Source organism: Anopheles cruzii, chromosome 2, assembly GCF_943734635.1.
Source record: "Anopheles cruzii chromosome 2, idAnoCruzAS_RS32_06, whole genome shotgun sequence".
In the NCBI taxonomy this organism is placed as follows: Eukaryota; Metazoa; Arthropoda; class Insecta; order Diptera; family Culicidae; genus Anopheles; species Anopheles cruzii.
In genome coordinates, this window is record NC_069144.1 from 6927313 (window position 1) to 6945549 (window position 18237).

Here is an 18237-nt window from a genome sequence, read left to right on the forward strand (position 1 = left end):
TCACTACGCTCGCTACTTTGCAGAACGATTGCGCTGCAAGAGGAAGTCCTTCCTGTCGACCCCTAAAATACGTGACCCGTCACGCTTCCCGCCACCGGCATTCCCCGGCCAGCTCGGTATCCCTGAGGCCAGGATGTACGGTCAGCATGACGACCGCAGCCAGAGCAGTACCGCCCGAGCATCAGCAGCTACGTCGGCGCACCGGTACCGGTACGCGCATCAGCATCGCCACCTGGAGGGCTACGGTTCGACCTCCACGCAATCGTCATCGCTGGAAAACCAAAGATCCTACGACCAACCGAAGCAGCAGCATCAGCAACATCAACCACACAGTGCCAGCACCGCGAGTGCCACGACGACGGGGACGACCGCGAGTTTGTTCGGAGATCCGGTGTTGCCGGCGACGCGTCACGCCGATCTGCTCGGGGGCGAAGACCTGTACCAGAACCTGAAGAACAACATCGAGCAGTACCACGCGAAGCTGTACAGTGCGCAGGAGAAGCAGCGCCAAGCGGAACGAGATGCACTGTTCGAGCAGTTCACGAGTCGGGCGGTGGCCTCGGACCGTACGACGTACGGGCGGACGGGTTCGGCGGCGCCCGGGGCCAACCCGATCGCCGGAAGTAGCGTCACGACGTACGATGGGATGCCTCCGAGGAGGCGCAGCATCGTGAGGACGCAGTCGGCCGGATTTGCCGCGGATTTGGGGGTCAGTCGGTGAGTGAGCTTTTCTGTTTGCTAATTGTTGTGTCCTTTTGAATTATTTTGTTCATTCGTTATGCTTACTCCGAAACTTATTTTTAATATTATCTTCTTCTTACTTGCCTTTTACCGGTCTAAATATTTCTGTAATCATTTTCTTGGCCAATAATCGTTAAATCGCATGGCCGAACCTATTTAAAAAGGTAATTTTTAATCGGCCGTGTCTTATCTTAATTCGCCGTCCATAAATATTTGAGCAAAACTAAATGGGCTCGTAATTTCCCCGTGTCCGAGCCCGATACAGGAAAACAATTATAACGTTACGTCATTAAGGTGCACGGCACGCTCCATCGCGTCACAGCGACCGGAGTTCAGGAGTTCGCCGCTGAGGGCATGACGAATAAACCCTTCTCGGCCGCACTGGTTCCGCTTCCGCTGCATCGGACTGTGGGCCCCAGGAATGCGCGCCCGCGTTGGCCGCGAGTGGACCGAGTGAAAAATGTCATCACTTTGATGACGTGACACGTAGCGTAGGCCGTGCCGTCGTTAAGAATTTCCTTAAAAGGGTCCACGGGGCTCTATTATTAGCAAAGACAGTCCAGGCCAGGCAAGACCAGGGAGCACGAAAGTCATGATCTCACCGTGGGGCAGGGTTTTTGTGTTCGTTCTGCTGAAGCTATTTTTATGGACCACTTACCAGCCGGCCGGCCGATGGAACGCCGCTCAGGGAAGGAAAGTGCTTTGATCCTATTTTCCGTTCCCAAGGACCGCAAGCCGGTCACTTTTTTGGTCGATTTGTGGATATTTCGTTTCTTTCGGTTCTTTAAATAGTGCGACCAACTATCTTTATGTGTTGCTTCTGCCCCGGGAGCCCCGCTGGTTTGGCCTTTTCCAAATGTCATTCCTGTTGCAAGCTCTTGCCGGCTTTTTTTTCGGGTCACATTCCTTGTGGTAACATTTGAACATTACATTTATTTACTACGCCAAAACTACATTCTTCTCAGTGGGCCTCTTATGGGCAAAACTCGACCCCTTTGTCACGGCTAATGTCCAGCCATGACGTTCGGCCTTTTTGGCGGTCAGCCGACGACAGAGACCGATTCCTACGAATCCGTGCGCTCCATTATCTCCCTGAACTTATCCTCATCGCGCGCGAAGGTGACGTGGTGTGAACGGAACGACGCTGCACACGACGGCCTGGCCGTTAATCTACATAAAAAGTGTGCTAAAGTGGAAAAGAGAACCTGAAAGCGGTTGGAAGCGACACGCCATGGCACGACTGACCAACTTGCGGGCCACGCGTCGGGTCAAACGCTTATATACTTTGGCCGGCAGGCAGAGTGCTGCAGTTCCGAACCGGTTCTTGCCGACCGGTTCGTTGTCAACGTGGCGGACTAACGGCTGAAGGTATATAACGCCCGGTCACTCACAGTAGGTAGCGTCCTGTGGTTCCCAGTGAGCAAAATTGAGTGCCCCGAGCCGAAGCTTCACGAAGCAGTCGAAGAATTTTATAAGAACCTATATGATTTTTCTATGGACCGATTACTCAGGTTCCCCAAAAGTTTTTCGAATGGCGCAAGGGCCGTTTTTCGACCAAAATTCTCTCGCGCGTGCCCCTTGTCTCTCTCCCTCTTTTCTATGTGTCCCCTCTCCCTCTTTCTTTCTCTCGTATCCCCTGTCGGTTCCCGAAGTAAAAATGCAGAGGTTCGGTTTCGGTTTCGGTTTTCGGTTTATTTTCGGTTTTTTTTGCGTCTCTTTCGCTCACTCGTCTATTTCACGGTTTCACTTCCCTACCTATTTGTGCATTCCTGGCGCTATGCAGCGTTGGCTGTGTGTGGGGTCTGCGTTGGTGGCGGTAGTGGCATCCATCGAGCACATTGTTTCGCGTACACACATTGTCGGTGGTCCAGCCGGGTTTATGTTTGCTGCGTAGATCGTTTCGCGCGTGGTCTTCGATGCATTTCTCAAAGGAAGAGAAGAAAGTAAATTGTTGTTAGATTGTTTGCATTGCAATCCTGTTATTTGTTCTTACCTTTTCCACAAACTGACGAGATAACTGACGAGACACCTGACTGAAACGAGAAAAGTGAAAACTTTTGAACATTATTTTGCTGTCACTGAACACTGTCCAATAAACTTACCTGTATTATTTTATCAGGATTAAACATGATGGTACGAGATGCACTTGCACTTGGAACATTGCACTTAGGAGTAACAAATTGAGAAATGGCACTTAGAGCAAGGTAAATTTGCAGAGCAAAATTGGTCTAAGTCCCGGCAGCATGCTTTCCTGGACTCAGACAGTTTTAGACTGCAAGCAGCAGCTTCGGCCGGCTTGCTCGACCTCGCTGTCTCTTTTTTTCTATTCCTTTTCTTTCCCTCATCCGTTCGTCTTTCACATGCTCGCGGTCGCTTCGTTTCTCGGCCCTTCCTCCCTTCCCTCTCCGGGTAAATGAAACCCACAAGCTCGCGTTCGTATTGCCTCTCGGCTCTGGCACCCCTCCTCTCCAGGTAATTTGAACCCACAAGCTCGCGCGTGGAACTCTCTTCTCTCGTGGTTTCCTCCACTCTTTTCCGCCGCTGCCCACGAGCGGACCCTCACGAGCCCGCCTGCCCGTCTTTTCTCTTCCTCGTCGCAGGCAGAGGGGGTTCGGTTTCAGCCTTCCTCATCCCTTCCTCAGGCCGAGGGGTACCTCGGGCACTCAAAATTGTTCACTGGGTTGGAGTGCCCCCGAGGTCTCTCTCTCTCTCTGAGCAGTAGTTCTGAGGTCCTAACGGTGAGGTGACACGCATACCACAAGCGACCGGCTAACACCTTGCGGAATGCGAGATTTGGAGCTTTCGCAGGGCGTTTAGCAAAACAAAGAAGGGTCCCAGAAGGGGTTGCTTGGATTGCTTCGGAAGCTTTTAAAGCTTTGGATGAGCTTTCGCGCAAAAATGTATTTAATTTTAAAAGGACAATTTTAAAACTAACTTCCAAAATCAAATCTCCCATCAGGTCGAACCTGCTCGATATGGATCTGTTGAAGCCGAACGAGTGGATCGACTTCACGGAGCACGAGTACCAGCACAGCCTGATCCCGACGAACAGCCGCACGGTGGCCGACGTGCAGCAGCTGGCCAGCGGCAACATGAGCCGCCGGATCGAGAACGGTGTCTTCCAGAATCCGAGGGCCGCGGCCGCCGCTCGGACGCTTCGGCGAAGCTCTACGACTGATTCCAGTCTTTACGGCGTGCACGCGGGGGCCACCTTCAGTGAGATGGCCAACGGCGATCGGCCAACGTTTACGGTGCTCGGTCACGGCATGGGGTACGGCGCAGGGGACGATGATGCTGCACTGCCATTCGGGGGAATCCGAGATCCGAGGTCGGGGTCGGCGAGCGAAACGAGCAGCGAGTACGAGCGGATGCTACGGTACGGTCGGACCGATCCATCGACTGCCATCATTAGGGATAAGATCAACACGGGGTCCAACAATAGGTGAGTGGCGATGTTGATCTCTTTTCTAACGTCTAGAAAAACTCACCGGAACTAAGGAAAAATTTTATCTTTGAAGTAAAGCACCAGGCGTCTCCATTCCATATTCTAATTAACACTAGATATACCACACCAGTCATTTTGACTGGTCGGGCAGTTTGAATGGCAAATTTCCACTACATGTAATTTTTTTTCCCCCAAATGATGTTATGACTTTTAATAGCTCTAAGCATAGAATACATTTCACAAATAAACTTTTTTTTATATATGTTGGTAAAAAAAATGTTTTTTTTTTTGGAGATTTATACCATACCAGTCAAAATAACTGGTCCCTTATTCCATGAACAAATTTAGGCCAAAAAGGGCAATTGTTGCTCTGAATATGATTGGGCAGTAGATTGGGCACTCCAGACCATTGATGTGTGCAATTATTTTGGAATATATACGAATTTGTACAGAGTTAGAAGACTCTAGAGTTTTGGGGAAAAAGTGGAAGCAAACTTGAAGGCATTCTTATGTAGTTCGGCAACGTAGCAGGCAACGTTCTTATGTAGAAATTGTGTCCAAAGTGATAAAAATTAAATGTTTTCTGTTATATAAAAATGTATACAAATCCATTTATCGTTTACAATTAACATTACTAAACTTGTTTTAATTTTTTTATAGATTTTTTTTAACACTTGAAGTCATAAAAAGCAATTTTTCACATGACCAGTCATTTTGACTGGTCTGGTATAAATAGGTATATTGAAAACGGTGGTCTATCTAGTGTTAATTTGCTTATTTTATTGCAAAGCATCAGGCGACTCCATTGGAGGCCATCGGCTATTTAAACTTGTTGATTATTTAATGTTATGTTATTCTACTAGCAAACTAATTTAGAAATAAGGTACAATAATAATCAATATCATTGGAGAAGAAAATCTTTCTATTTGCCAATGAGTTAGACGAACCTTTCCTTATCGTTTGTGATCCTTAGGAGTGGCTTTACTAGGTTTGGTAGTGTACATAAGACTTTACATTCATTTGTTGTATTTAATTTGTAAATGGCCAAGCCTCAAAATGGCTTCTTCGAGCAAAGCACCAGGCGTCTCCATCAATTTCCTATTTCAATTTAGTCTTGATTGAACATTACGTTTAATCAGTTTGAATTTTTCTTCTTAAGTTATCATTACAACACTCTTAAGCCAATTATATATTAGAGAACGAAGTTAGATCCTCTCTCGAATGAGTAAAACTGATCAGTTTTGTTACAAAACACCTGGCGCCTCCATTCGAGTGTAAAATTTCGGAAACATCGATTCAAACATAATACACGGCGTTGATTCGCGCTGAAGCTTGCCATGTTCTCTAACGTCATCTCCTGCCCATTTGTCTTGCAGAGTGTCCGACACCCGCCAGCATAAGAACACCGCCTTCACCATCATCAGCGAGGTGCTGCCAAAGTCGAGTTCGTTCGATCTGATCGGTGGAGGGCGCTACTCGCCATACCGCGACAAGCACCGACTCGCTTCGTCCCGTATCCTGTCGGCGAGCTCGGCTCTCACGGGTCATCCCCAGTCCGTGGGCTACTACGACTATGGATCGGCGGGTTACGCCGAATCGGGACCCGAGGATGGCGGCAGTTCGCTTTACACGCGCCTTGGCCGTCGCCTCAGCCACACGGAGCTATCGCTCACCCCGAACGGCCTCCAACCGGGGGCCGACCAACGGCGACCGCCACCGACGAAGGCCAGAACGTCGCTGTCGCTCGGGGGCAGCCATCCGGGCCGGCGGCAGCGAGGTGTGCTGAAGGTGCTCCACAAGAAGGCGGAAGGCGGCGCGGGGCGCCAAAGTGCCAAAGTGACAATCACGCAAACGGCGGACGGAGGCCGCAGCTCGGTGACACCGACCCCGAGTGAAAGCTACTCCGCCTCGGGGACCGCCACCACGCCGGACACGGACCTCGGCCGGATTCCCGAGCATCAGCTGCGCAACATGAAGCTGTTCGGCTACAAACCCTTCTCGAGCCGACCGCCACCGCTGTCGCCGGTGCCGGACAAGGGCTCCTCGATGGAGAGCTCCCAGGCGGACCTGAAGCTGGACGCGGGGGGTGCCGAAGGAGCAGGAAAAAAAGACGAAAAATCGGGCGGTCTCCGGGCACCCGTCTTCAACATCCGTGGGCTACTCCTGTCCCCTCGTTTGAGGGGCAAAAGTAAGGATGCTTCGCCTCAGAAAGCGGCCGATGGAGGTGCGGTCCCCGCCGTCGAAGCCGCACCCACCGGGAAGGACGAAGCGGCACCAGCGGCGCCACCAGCCGCTGGATCCCCGCCGAAGAAGCGACGCTTTAACCTGGCCCGCGCCATCATCGAGAGTGCGCGGCGAAGCGACCCAGAACCGGAACCGGAGCCCGAAAAACCCCCGCCGCAGCCGACGAAGTCACCTCGCAAAGGGAAGGACGACCGGAAGGAGTCGTTGGTCGGGAGCCGAAAGGCCGCCCTCCAGAGGCTGGGCATCGTGCGGTCCGGCGTTCGCAAGGACTCGGAGGGGAACGGTGTGAAGGAGAAGCGAAAGCCGGCCGGCAGCGCGAAAGGAAAGAAGACACCGGCGAAGGGGAAGGAAGCGAAGGGAAAGGAAGCGAAGCGGAAGCCCACGACCGGGGGTTTTGGGTTGCGTGGAAAGCTTCGCGGAGCGACGGGACGTGGACGGTACGAGGACGAGGAGGACGATTACGATCGTTACGACCCGTACGAGGATCACGACGACGACGAGCGGGGGAAGAAAGGCAAGAAGAAGAAACCCACGGCCGGTGGTGGTGGTGGAATGCTGAAGAGTGCCCTAAGTTATGCGGCCAGCTTCCGGTCGAAGAAGGCGCCCCCCGTTCCGGACACGGCGAGAGGTGGAACTGCCGGCCCCGGTGGTCGTCCGGGACGGCCGGGTGGAAAGCCAAGCGTGCCGGACAAGGCGGCCGGTCGAGGACAGCCGGTTGGTGGCGGAACACCCGGAAGCCGACGGAGGGACACGGCGAAGAGCGCCCAAAAGGAGGGACCCCGAGCGGGGACAAAACAGTCGGTGGTCGTCGGTGGTCGTGTGAAGAGCGGGAAGGGAGCCGGGCCAGGCCCGACGACCGGGTCATCGAGCCGGGCCAAGTCGGCTGTAGGATCGAGAGGAAGGACCCTCCGACGGAGCAGCTCAGCGCTGGCCATGGAAACGGGGCAGCAGCGGCGGATGAATAAATTGTACGAGAAGAACCAGAAAGCCACTTCCGGTGCGGGGGGTGGTGGTGGTGGTGGTGGTGCGGGGTCTGGCGCGGTCGGGCGGTCGGGAGCCAAGAACACCAGCACGCTGGTGAGCGAACGGAAGGCGAAGGAAGCTGGTGGTGGCATCGCGAAGAGCGACAGTCGTGGAGAGATCCGTGGGAAAGGCACTTCCGGTGGTGGGGATGGTGGGACGCCGTCGTTCGAGAAGCGTGACTCGGACCGGTCACTGAAGAAGAGCGACAGCAACAAGTCACTGGCGAAGATGGCGGGCGGCAAGGGCGGCAAGAAGAGCGACTCGAAGAGCTCGCTGACGACGAAGCGATCGGATTCGCGATCAAGTCTCTACCAGATGGCGGGGGGTGGTGGCGTCGGTGGCGGCGACGGAACGGATACTTCCGGTGCCGGTGAGCTCGGCAAGAGTCCTCTCAATTCCTTCGTCGATGGAGCGGCGGGTGGCGCGGCGGATGTGAAGTCAGCCCGACCGACACCGAAGCTGCAGAGCAAAGGATCGCTCCTGAGTCTGCTGAGTATGAAGAGCAGCAGGCGGAATGTGGATGGTGGTGGAGCTCAGCGACCGGATACGGCCACGACGGCCAGTGTGGCAACGGCGGCGGAAGGAGCGATCGGTGCTTCCTCGACCCGCCTTCAGTCGGCTTCGGTGCGTGGGGCGGCAGCGGCCACCACTGCCACCGGTGACCCCGGCGAAGGAGGAGGAGTAGCGGACATCGGCGGATCGAAGGCGGCCGGGATGAACGAGAGACCACCGAGCACGAAGCCGTTGCGGCGGCTGATGAGCCGCGGGTCGCTGCTGTCGATCAAAAGCATCGCTCACGCGCGATCCTTCACCAACCTGCGGCCACCGACGGCCGGCGGAACGGCCGCAAGCGGTGGTGAGGCCGCTGACGGGGATCGCAAATCGGCGAAGGGTGCCGGTGAGGGGGCGATGGGTGGCCAAGCGATGACCAAGGTGACGGAGGGCTCACAGGAGCACGACGACACGACGGACACGGAAGCGAGCGGAGGTGGCGCGGGTGGAGGCGATGGCTCGATGGGGGTGGCAACGCACGAGCTGACGGTGGCCGGTGACGGTGAGGGGGAGAAGGTTTCGAACGAGTACAACGGCGAGCGGCTGTTGACGAGCGGGGTGGGCGGAAGGCGCTCGCCGATGGCCGACCAGCGCCAGAAGCAGGCGGGCAGCCCGGGTCCCGGGGACAACGTTTCAAGTGCCAACACGGAGTCGATGCGCGACCGAACGACGGGAGGCCAAGCGGGCGGCGATCACGGCGCGGGAACACGGGGCAGCAACAGGTGAGTGGGCGCATTTCTTTCTTTCTTTCTTTCTTGTTTTTTCAATCCCTCTTTCTTTATTTATTTATTGTTCATTCTTGCTTTCTTTCTTTCTTTCTTTCTGTCTTTCTTTCTTTCTTTCTTTCTTTCTTCCTTTTTTCTTTTCTTTCTTTCTCTCTCTCTTTCTTCCTTTCATTCTCCCTTTTCTATCTTTCTTGCTTCCTTTATTGCTTTCTTTTCTTCTTTGTTGGTTTGTTTGATTTTTCAATTATTCAAACTTCAAGTACAACTAAATCTAAGAGAAGCTCACAAACTTTCAACCTATTTTTGGTTTATTATTTTATATTGCAATACGAAACGTGTCAAGTTAGTTGCTTGTGCCGAGAGTGTGACCAAAGAAATTCGCTCGATTTGAAGTTTATCGCCTAGTGATTATCAAAAGTTCGTCGCTTGTCCGCACGCCGAAGTCTTTCGTTTCCCCTTCCGAACCGAACCTTTCCGTTGACCCATTTTTTCGATTTTGCGCGCAACCAGCCGCCCGGTGGACAATTTTTTTGTCCACCTTCGAGCCCCTTCTTCGAGTTCGTCGCGAGGCTGTCACGAAAGGGAGTCGACTTTTGTAACGTTTTCGAAGGCTCGCCAGCTATTTATATTCCCCAAAAAAGGGCGACGTGTTTCTTAGCATAAATGGCGTCGAGTGTTGCGTGAGCTAAAATTAGCCACAAACATTGATTTAATCCCGTTTTCTATTTTGGGGTACGTTAAGTGGCGGTGACCCCGAAAGGTGACCGGAGAGGTTCGGGCCAACTACGCACAATTTGAACGTCCGCCGCTCCTAGGGGTCTCAGGAGTTCTCTTGCTGTTTTCGATTTGATAGAAATGATTTCTTTGATTTTCATTCTAAGATTGATGTGGAGAGCGCCACTTAAAGTGCTATCAGCGTTCATCAACCTGCAGATGCCTGGTGGCCCATTTGTGCCGGATCATAACTGCCAACTCGCATCACGTATGCTCATCGCATGACTTCGTATGCCGCGCCGGTCGCGGCAATTAGTGTGTGAATGTGGGGAAGAATGCCACTCAACGTCGCTCGCGATTCTCATTTGTATTCATAATCGGTCCGTAATTATGTCCTTCTGCGCGTCGTACCGCACGAAAGTCCCTGTGAAAGGCACCTGTCGGCCCGCTGGATAAAGTCTGGACCCCAAAACACGCCACATAAAACTGTAGGACTGCTTCTAATCGTTTCGTTTCATTTATTGAGGCTAACAAATAAGCATTGTTAATTATTAAATGGCAAACAAATTAACAAAAAAATTGATTTAAAATTGAAACTTACGAATCGGAAAACGCAAAGTTCAAAATGTTGCCATCAAAATGCAAAAAAATCCTAGTTCCAATGAAAATGAGTTATAATTTATATTTGAAAACTTTTGGGATTTTTAATGCCATTTAAGGATGAAACATTTCCGGTGTTTGGCTATCTTTAAGCTACCTTCTTTCGGTCTATGAGTTCTGCTTTTCGTCCATTTTGGCTGTATTCGAGATGAACCATTGTTTGTTGAAAATCTTTATTTTGTAAAACAGTTACTTCAATTTTTATTTGTGATGTGAAAACAATTGTAAAAGGCGCACGCTTTTCCGCAGAACCAATGAGCGGTAAGCGATTACGATTACGGAACCCGCATGAAGACCTCCTTTGGATGGTCCGCTGGGACCCGCTCGTTTAAAACTGAATTACACGTTCCCCGGCTCGCGAGGGGTGAATTATGCTTGCAGTCGGCCGAACCGGAAGCAGAGTGCTCGTGCTTGCACGCGGATCCCCGGCCATTGTGGTTGCAGTTCGAGGTGCTGCGAAAAAGGGGGATTGGGATTGATGGACGTCGAGGTCCACCGACGAGTCCTTCATGATTGCCGCCTCGGGTTGTTAAGTAACGGTGGGCTGCGTGAAAAGCAGTTAACAAATTTGCATATTTCCGTCATCGTGTCCCATTACGCTCGTCCCGTCCCGTTGCACCGTGCTGACCGTGCACGCGATTGTTAACGCGGCTTATCGTGCACCGCAAGGGTTAATAAAGGAAAATTGGAATGCCGCGCAGGAGCCCCGAACCTGAGCACTTAATTGGGACACCATGGAAGCCGGAGGTGTCATAGATGCTCACAGGGTAATTATCCTGGTGCATCCTTCGTCCCCGGGGGGGGGTCCCTCTGAAAAGACAGCGGAAAAAGAAAGTAAGACCAACACGAGGCCCCTGTGTCCGTGGCGTGACGATAAGTTTGTTGCAGTTATTTTCTGTCCCCTCTCTCTCTCTCTCTTCCTCTTTCACCCTCCGTCACTGTCGAGGACCTCGTGTGCGAAATAATTCACTCGAATTTGCATTTTCAGCTGCACATTTGGTGCGGTCACGACGCCACACGTGTGACCGCCGTCGTGGAAGGTGACTGCGGAATTCGGTGTTCCTTCCCCGCTGCATTTTCCCAGAATTTCCCATCGACGTTCGAGGGAAAAAGGGTCCCCTTTTGGTGCTTACAACGGGGTCCAACGGGGTCCGGGTTTGTGTTGGTCGGCTTTTGGTTTATGTTTATTATGCTTCAATCGTGATGTTTGTACAGCGCGGCGAGGTCTCCAGTTGTATTACGTTTCCGTTTCGAAGCGGAGAAAAGTATTACTAACTCGGGCGAAGAATATTAAAAATTACCAAATGTTGACCAAATTGATTATAATATTTCAGGTTGAATAAATGAGGAAAATTGCGTTGAATAATGTTGGATTTGAAGTAGAAAACTTTTTGGTCATCGAAACGATGCTTGGTGCTATTTTGCCTTCAACCTCGTCTGAATGGGTCGTTAAATTCAAATAATCATTTTGCCAAATCGGCAGCCACCTTCCGTACAGACGGGCGGACTGGACCATAATGATTGGGCCAGTGGGCCACACACACGCGGTTCGCGGAGTTTGCCATCAATCAGTGGCACTCTTGGAACCGTGACCGGCGTACGAGGGTGACGAACGAAACGACTCGAAGCAGATAATTAACATTTCCCGGGCCCGGGAAAGAATGGACTCTTGCCCTAATGGACACTTGGCGGTGTCGAAGTCATGCTACGGTTTGAACTCGCGGAGGCTCACGGAAGTCATTGGGAAATAGCGGCACTCCATCAACGGTGGTTTTTCCATCGGAGCGAGGCGAAGGCAAAACCGTCCGAACGACGACCGACGGACCTTGCCCGGACGAGCGGGACCCTTCCCGACGACGGTTGACCGCCGGCGAAGGCTTTCGGTTTCCTTTGGTTCGATGTGTGCAACGGAAAGGCCCACATGCCCACAGGAAAGAGAAACAAAAAGTGTCACAAATCGATTTCTTGTCCAGGCCGTGTGGTGGACCGTTTTTTGTGTTTATATTCTCTCCACCGCACAGTGGGATCGTGCGGTGGGGAAATATACAAAACGCTAACAAATATTGCTCTCTTCACATTTTGTTCTGCTGGACCCGTAAGGAGCAACATAATCTGTGCAGGGTGAGCCAATCGAAGGAGGCTTTTTACGTTACCGTAGACTTCTTTTCCACTTGAATATGATAAATGTTAATAATGTTGAAAATGGATAAAAATCAGCCAAACTTACCTTGCTTGTTACGTCTTGCATGGATTGAACTGTTTGATTGTCATTGGTCACAGCTTACTACGAATACTATTCAAAACCAAGCCAAAAAGTCTATAATGTTTTTTGACTAGCACAAATGGGGATTTATATTTTCCCAATTAATTAGTGTTCATTTTGGTGTGCTTAAATACTCTTTTTTAAATTATGTCAATTTGGTCCATAAAATATATGCTACCGCTCTCCATCGAACACAACCGCTCTCAGTGTCCGGTGCCGGTGGTCAGGGTTATTGCAGCACAAGGGCAAGAAAGAGAAGGACCAAAAAAGGCGCGCGAATGAAACGGAAAGCGTTTCAAGTAAGGACCTTAGGACTTTTGTCCCTCCAAGCGGACAGAATGAGTGAGAAAATCACACACACACACGTATGAGCCGGGGGGTCACCGTTTTCACAGCTTGCTTGTGTTGTTTGATGGCCGTCAAGTCAAAGTAGCCTTCACCGTAGGGCAAGGCAATTGAAGTTAAAATATTTTCTCAACCAAATTTGAATTGATTAGGGAAAAGGGAAAAACCTGACCCCGGGCTCCCCCGAGGGCCGGCCGGGAACGAACGGGGCGCGGAAAAGGGGGCCACGGAAGGGAAAAGGCAAGCCAAGCGGCCAGCGGTCGACACTTTTGCATCGACCGCTCCACTCTTATACCGGTTCGTTCGGTTGATCCGATCGGTTCACACAGAACGCGCGCCATCGCCACTTTTCGCGAATTCGCGTGTTATCTTTCGACCTGCGATTTTTGTGTGTCGGAAGAGTTTGCAAACAAATCGTGTGTTTTGAAGTTTTATGGAAAAGAAATAGACCATAATTGGTGATAAACATATAACGAATGCCGTGTTTGGTTTGTGCCATTGCGTATTGCTCGGAACTCCCTAATCGAAAGTGAAGATCACGGTGCTGTGGTCGGCGAATTCCAGTCGACCAGTCTGACACGAATTACTCGTCGGACGGGGTGGTGTTTTAGTTCGCCTGTAAATTTTATTAACCCCCCGGCTCGTGCCAGAGATTCGACGTTAGTGTGGCGTTTTTAGTTTCGCTTTTGCGTGTCAATCGCGTGCCCCGCGCGGTAGCTTCGTTCGTGGTGCGCCATTTCGGTTCGGTTCTTCGGCCTGGATTGCGGGGAACTTTTGGATAGCAGAAAAAAACGATATTCTTTCGCTCCCCGCTATAAGATCGCTCTGGCGCGATATCTGGCGCTCCACACCGGTGTGTGGTGTGAATGAAAAAGAGCTGAGTCCCGAGCCCGGGGAGCCCGCAACTTCCGACGTTCGTGACGATGGCGAACGGCAGTGCCGGAGTCAGCCGGGGCTCCTCCGTCTACAGTGTTTCGCTGCACGACAGCCAGAGTGAATTAATTCGTACATGGCACAGGTTAGTCCCCGGAGCGGCCTATTCCTTCGCCCAATCCTTCGCTTCCCGTTACCACCCGTTATTGTTTCTTTTTTTTTCAGTAGACTTTCTGCAGAAAGCAAAGGGGCCACCGGCCTCCGATACCCGGAGGGCGGATGTGGATTAATCGGTCAGCCCGTCGGCGGTCGGCTACGGTCGGTGGCGGATTTTTTGCGCCCTCAGTAGTTGACCGACCGACCAGCGGATCAGAGAGGCGCTTTTTTTTGCTGCCCGCGTAAATTTTGTAAGGACCCGCAAAAAAGCCGAATCCCCGTGTGTGTGGCTGTGCTGTGTGTGTTTGTGTGTGTGGAATAATAACAAGAAGTCTTTCGGTGAGCAAAAAGACAAAAAAACTTCACTTGTTGAGAAGTGAAATCGGGGGTCTTAACAAGCGATTCCCTAGCGTGTAAGCAAAATTGAGGACAGCTCACCACGGTTGGGAAATGTGGGCCGCCGTACATATTTAATGGGCGGGGGACACGGCTATCTTTTCCTGGGCCCGCTGGGCCCGGGTATGCTTAATCGCTTGTTAGTGCAGGTGAGAAGTTGGATCGGTGGCCATCGCTCATGCTTATCGGCGAACAGGACAGAACCGAGATTTAATAATAAACACAACACGGAACCGATTACCGGAGCGAGATTGGGATGTTTGTATAAGCACTGTCCCTGGAGCACTACAGAGGCTCGTGGCGCGAATGTTTGATTATTTTCTGACGCTAAACGGGACCATTTTGAATGACATGTAGAAAAGGTTTCTCTATATTAAAACTTTTTGAATCTGCTTTGTATTATACATTGTTAAATATTTTTAACATTGCATTAAGGATTAAAAGTCTTCCTGCGGTTGAGTTTAGTTTTCAGGACCCCAAAGTACTAGGTGTGTGCGTTGAGAAACGAACTTTTAAAAAGATGGCTGTACCTGCCGATTGGGACTTCCCAGTTTTGCTGTTCATGCATCATTACCTTGTGTTGATATCCGGTAAATGATTTCAGGTCGAAAAAAAAAATATTTCGGTTTGCAACCGATCTTTGAAAGGGTTAAACTATGTCAACATTTGTGCCTGAAAATGACGTTTTGCGGGGATTACTATTTTTCTGCTCCTCTTGAAGAAAACTGCTTCGGAATCGCATCAAATGCTTGTCGGAACTTGTGTTTGGAAGATCGCAGTGCTTTAAGTGGTTTAAAAAACTTTAAAATGGCGATTTTGACTTAACAAAAAAAGCGTTGAAGGACTCCAAAAAACGGTTTTTCTGATGGGACAGAAAGGTGTGGTGTTTCACAAGCTCCTAGAACCTGATGAAAACGTTAATTCCGATCGCTACTGACAACAAATGATCAATTTGAACCATGCATTGATCGAAAAACGACTAAAATGCAATTCTAGTGGGCTTCAATGGAGACGCCTGGTGGCCCGTGGCAACAAGCACCAGGCGCCCCAAAAAGTCAAACTGTTTGAGGATACTATCAAATCACTTGGATGGGAGCTGCTATCCCTCCCCGCGTTATTCACTAGACTTGGTTCTTTCCGAATATCATTCATTTTCATCGATGGGACACGTATTGGCTGAGCAGCCGTTCGTTTTTCTACGAGAAAGTCGAAATGGAATGACTAATTAGTTTACTTAAAAAGTCGAAGAATTCTTTCGCCTGGGAATCCACGATTTAGCAGAGAGATAGGACAAATGTATAGCTAGCGATGGCACATACTTCGAATAAAATAGAAATTTGCATAAAAATGTTATAAACATTTTTTGTGTGTTAAAAAAGTTCGTTTCTCAACGCACACACCTAGTAGTATTTATTATAATTAAAAACAAATCTTTTGGTTATACCAAAGAAAAAGGCCGCTTTTTCGGGCACCGCGGCGCTCATTAGTCCGCCGTAAAGGCTTTTTCCCCTCGAGGTCCAGTTGTAAACTCGCGTACTCGCATTGCGTGATTTCATTTCTTGTTTTGGCTAATGCCGCGTAACATTATTTCTGTGATTAGTGTCAAATCAACACACGGCAAAAAAAAGTAATATTTATATTGTCATTATGCGCCATTAGCGCGAGCCTGCGTCGGTTTATAATTCCTCTGGAGTGTTGATTGCGCGCCATAAAAAAGTTTCCGAAAGCGAAGGCCTCGAAGCCTCACAAAACAATCGTCTAATTACACTCCCTCGGCTCGGCCATTGCAAACTTGTTAGTAATTTATGCAAAAATAGGAAATTCTTCCGAAGTCACCCTCGGGGACCCACTTGGAGACCCTGCCTGCCTGCCTGCCTGAGTAGGGGAAATAAATAACAAACGGAATGGCTTGCTGTCCTTGGCACAGCGAGGACAAACGGTTCGGCCAGCTCTCCATCCAGGGCCAGGGGAATATGTCACAAGTCGCGCCAAATCGCGGCTCGCGACCCACGGTGGGTCAGTCAGTCAGCCGCGGACCATCAGCAGTTCAGTCACGCAGTCGGTTCCGGACACGTGGCCAACCACTGCACTCTGCGTGTGTGTGTGTGTGTGTGGTAATAAATTCAAATTGTTTCCCGGGCGCGACATTCGAGAAACGCGGAAGCAATAAAAGCTTCAACACGTGCCACACACACACACACACACCCATTCCCGAGCCCGGTTCCAAGATCCGCGATAACGCAGGAAATGTCTGACTAACATTCTCTCTCGCTCTCTCTCTCTCTCTCTCCAGCGACGAGTTTGAGGACGAGGATACGCTCAAGTGCTCGAAATGTTGCAGCGCCTGCTGTGCGCCGTGCTGGACGCGGACGTGTCTTCCGTTTAGGCGATGCTTCCGGTGGAGCGGGTGCTGCGGTGGTCGGCTCGGTAAGCGCAACGCGAACGGTGAACGGAAGCCGACGACGACGAAGGCGAAAGCGGACGGAGCGGGCGGAACGGAACACACCGACCATCGGACCGGCTGCTGGGCTCGGTTGCTTGGTTGCTGTCGGCGGTGTCGCAACTCGAAAACCTCACCGGAAACGGCGATCGTACCACAGCGCCAGGGAGCGGAACCGGGCACGAAAAAGTCCTGCTGGCAGTCGCTCAACTGTTGCGCCAGCTGTCGGCGTAATAAGTCGCGCGAGTTGGTGGTAAGACTGCGGGGGGTGTCCTCTTCTCTGGTATAGGGCGACCCAGTTAAACGTTCCACTTTCTGCCCCTTTCGCAGCCACGCTCGTCGATCGACAGTGATCCGGTGGACGAGGAGAACCGGTCCCGATGCCGGTCGTGCTGGAGTAAGCTACTGTGCTGCTGCCGACCGAAGGACAAGGGCAAGCCGACGACCACGGTAAAGCGCCACAGGATGGAGGAACAGCCGGTCGAGATGGAGACGGTCAAGTGTTGCTTCTGCTTCAAGCGCCAGCGGCCGAAGGTGAAGGCGAAACCGAAGCGCAAAGCGCCGGTCAAGTCCACGTAAGTTGCGGTCGCGAGGTTCTCCGATGAAAAAAGGAAGAATTTAAAACCATGGCCGCGTGTCTGTGTGTGTGTAGGTTCAACTGCTTGAGTTGCTGCATGATGTGCTGCCGGAAGAAGGGTGACAACCAGAGCCGCCGGGCCAGCAACTTCAGCAAGAAGCAGAGCATAGCGCCCACGATTCCACCGGAGGTAAGAACTCGGGTGCTGTGGAGTCCCGAATTGCCTAAAAACCTTTCCTTTCCGGTGCAGGATCTGCGGCCAAAGATCGACATGTCGCTGGTGGAGCACTCCTCTTTGATGCGTGGTGCCATTCCGGTGTTGCCCATCTGCTTGGCATACTTTTGTCTGGTGAGTTGTTGCTTGGTGGCCGAGCGGAAAAAAGGTTGACATTGAAGTTCCCTCCTCCTCGATCAGTTCCTTAACGTGGTTGCGCCCGGCACGGGGACGGTCCTGTCCGGGGGGCTCTGTTTGTGCATCGGTAAGCCACGCTTCTCGCAGCACGACTCCATCAAGGGGCGGATCGGTTCGTTCATCATCAACTGTATCGTCGGTGTGTCGCAGCTCTTCACGATCATCTTCTGTGTCGTCGGGTGGGGTTGGGCCATCTGGTGGGGCACGATCATGCTGCGGTTGGCGAGTGAGTAGCACGCGCCCATCCCTCCAAAGGGGCGTCAAATGAGCTTAACGTGGGTTCCCTTTTCCGTAGAGCAACACCGCAAGATCCTGGAGATGGAAGCGGCCCAGCAGGAGGGCGAAGACCAGACGACGCTCTCGGACCGGACCGGGGCTTCCAACCCGCCGGTGGCGCTCGTCTCGAAGACTCACCGGGACGTGGAAACGGGTCGATAAGGAGGTGTGTAATGGGAGGCTCATTTGGAGGAAGTCCTTTGCCGACCTGCGAACTGCCTCATTTTGTACAGTTTTTGAACACGGGCAAACAGAGGAAGGAGCTTCCTGCCGGAGACTGCAAATTGTTATGTAAAAACGAAACTGATGAAAGTGATAGTGAAAATCTTGGCAAAAAACACACAAAAACACTCTTCTGTCTCTCTTTAGCCGTGTTTGTGGTACGCGTAACAAAA

At 51.4% G+C, this 18237-nt stretch overlaps 1 protein-coding gene across 1 annotated transcript; it reads left to right on the forward strand.

Annotated features, from left to right (window-relative positions):
• Positions 1–133: 133 nt before the first annotated feature.
• Positions 134–18004, forward strand: LOC128277170 (protein stum). Its single transcript, XM_053015615.1, has 9 exons — positions 134–717; positions 3701–4183; positions 5563–8727; positions 16431–16830; positions 16908–17152; positions 17230–17344; positions 17405–17503; positions 17570–17792; positions 17862–18004. The coding sequence occupies exons 1-9, from the start codon at positions 134–136 to the stop codon at positions 18002–18004; spliced, it is 5457 nt and encodes a 1818-aa protein (XP_052871575.1).
• The last annotated feature ends 233 nt before the right edge of the window (positions 18005–18237 follow it).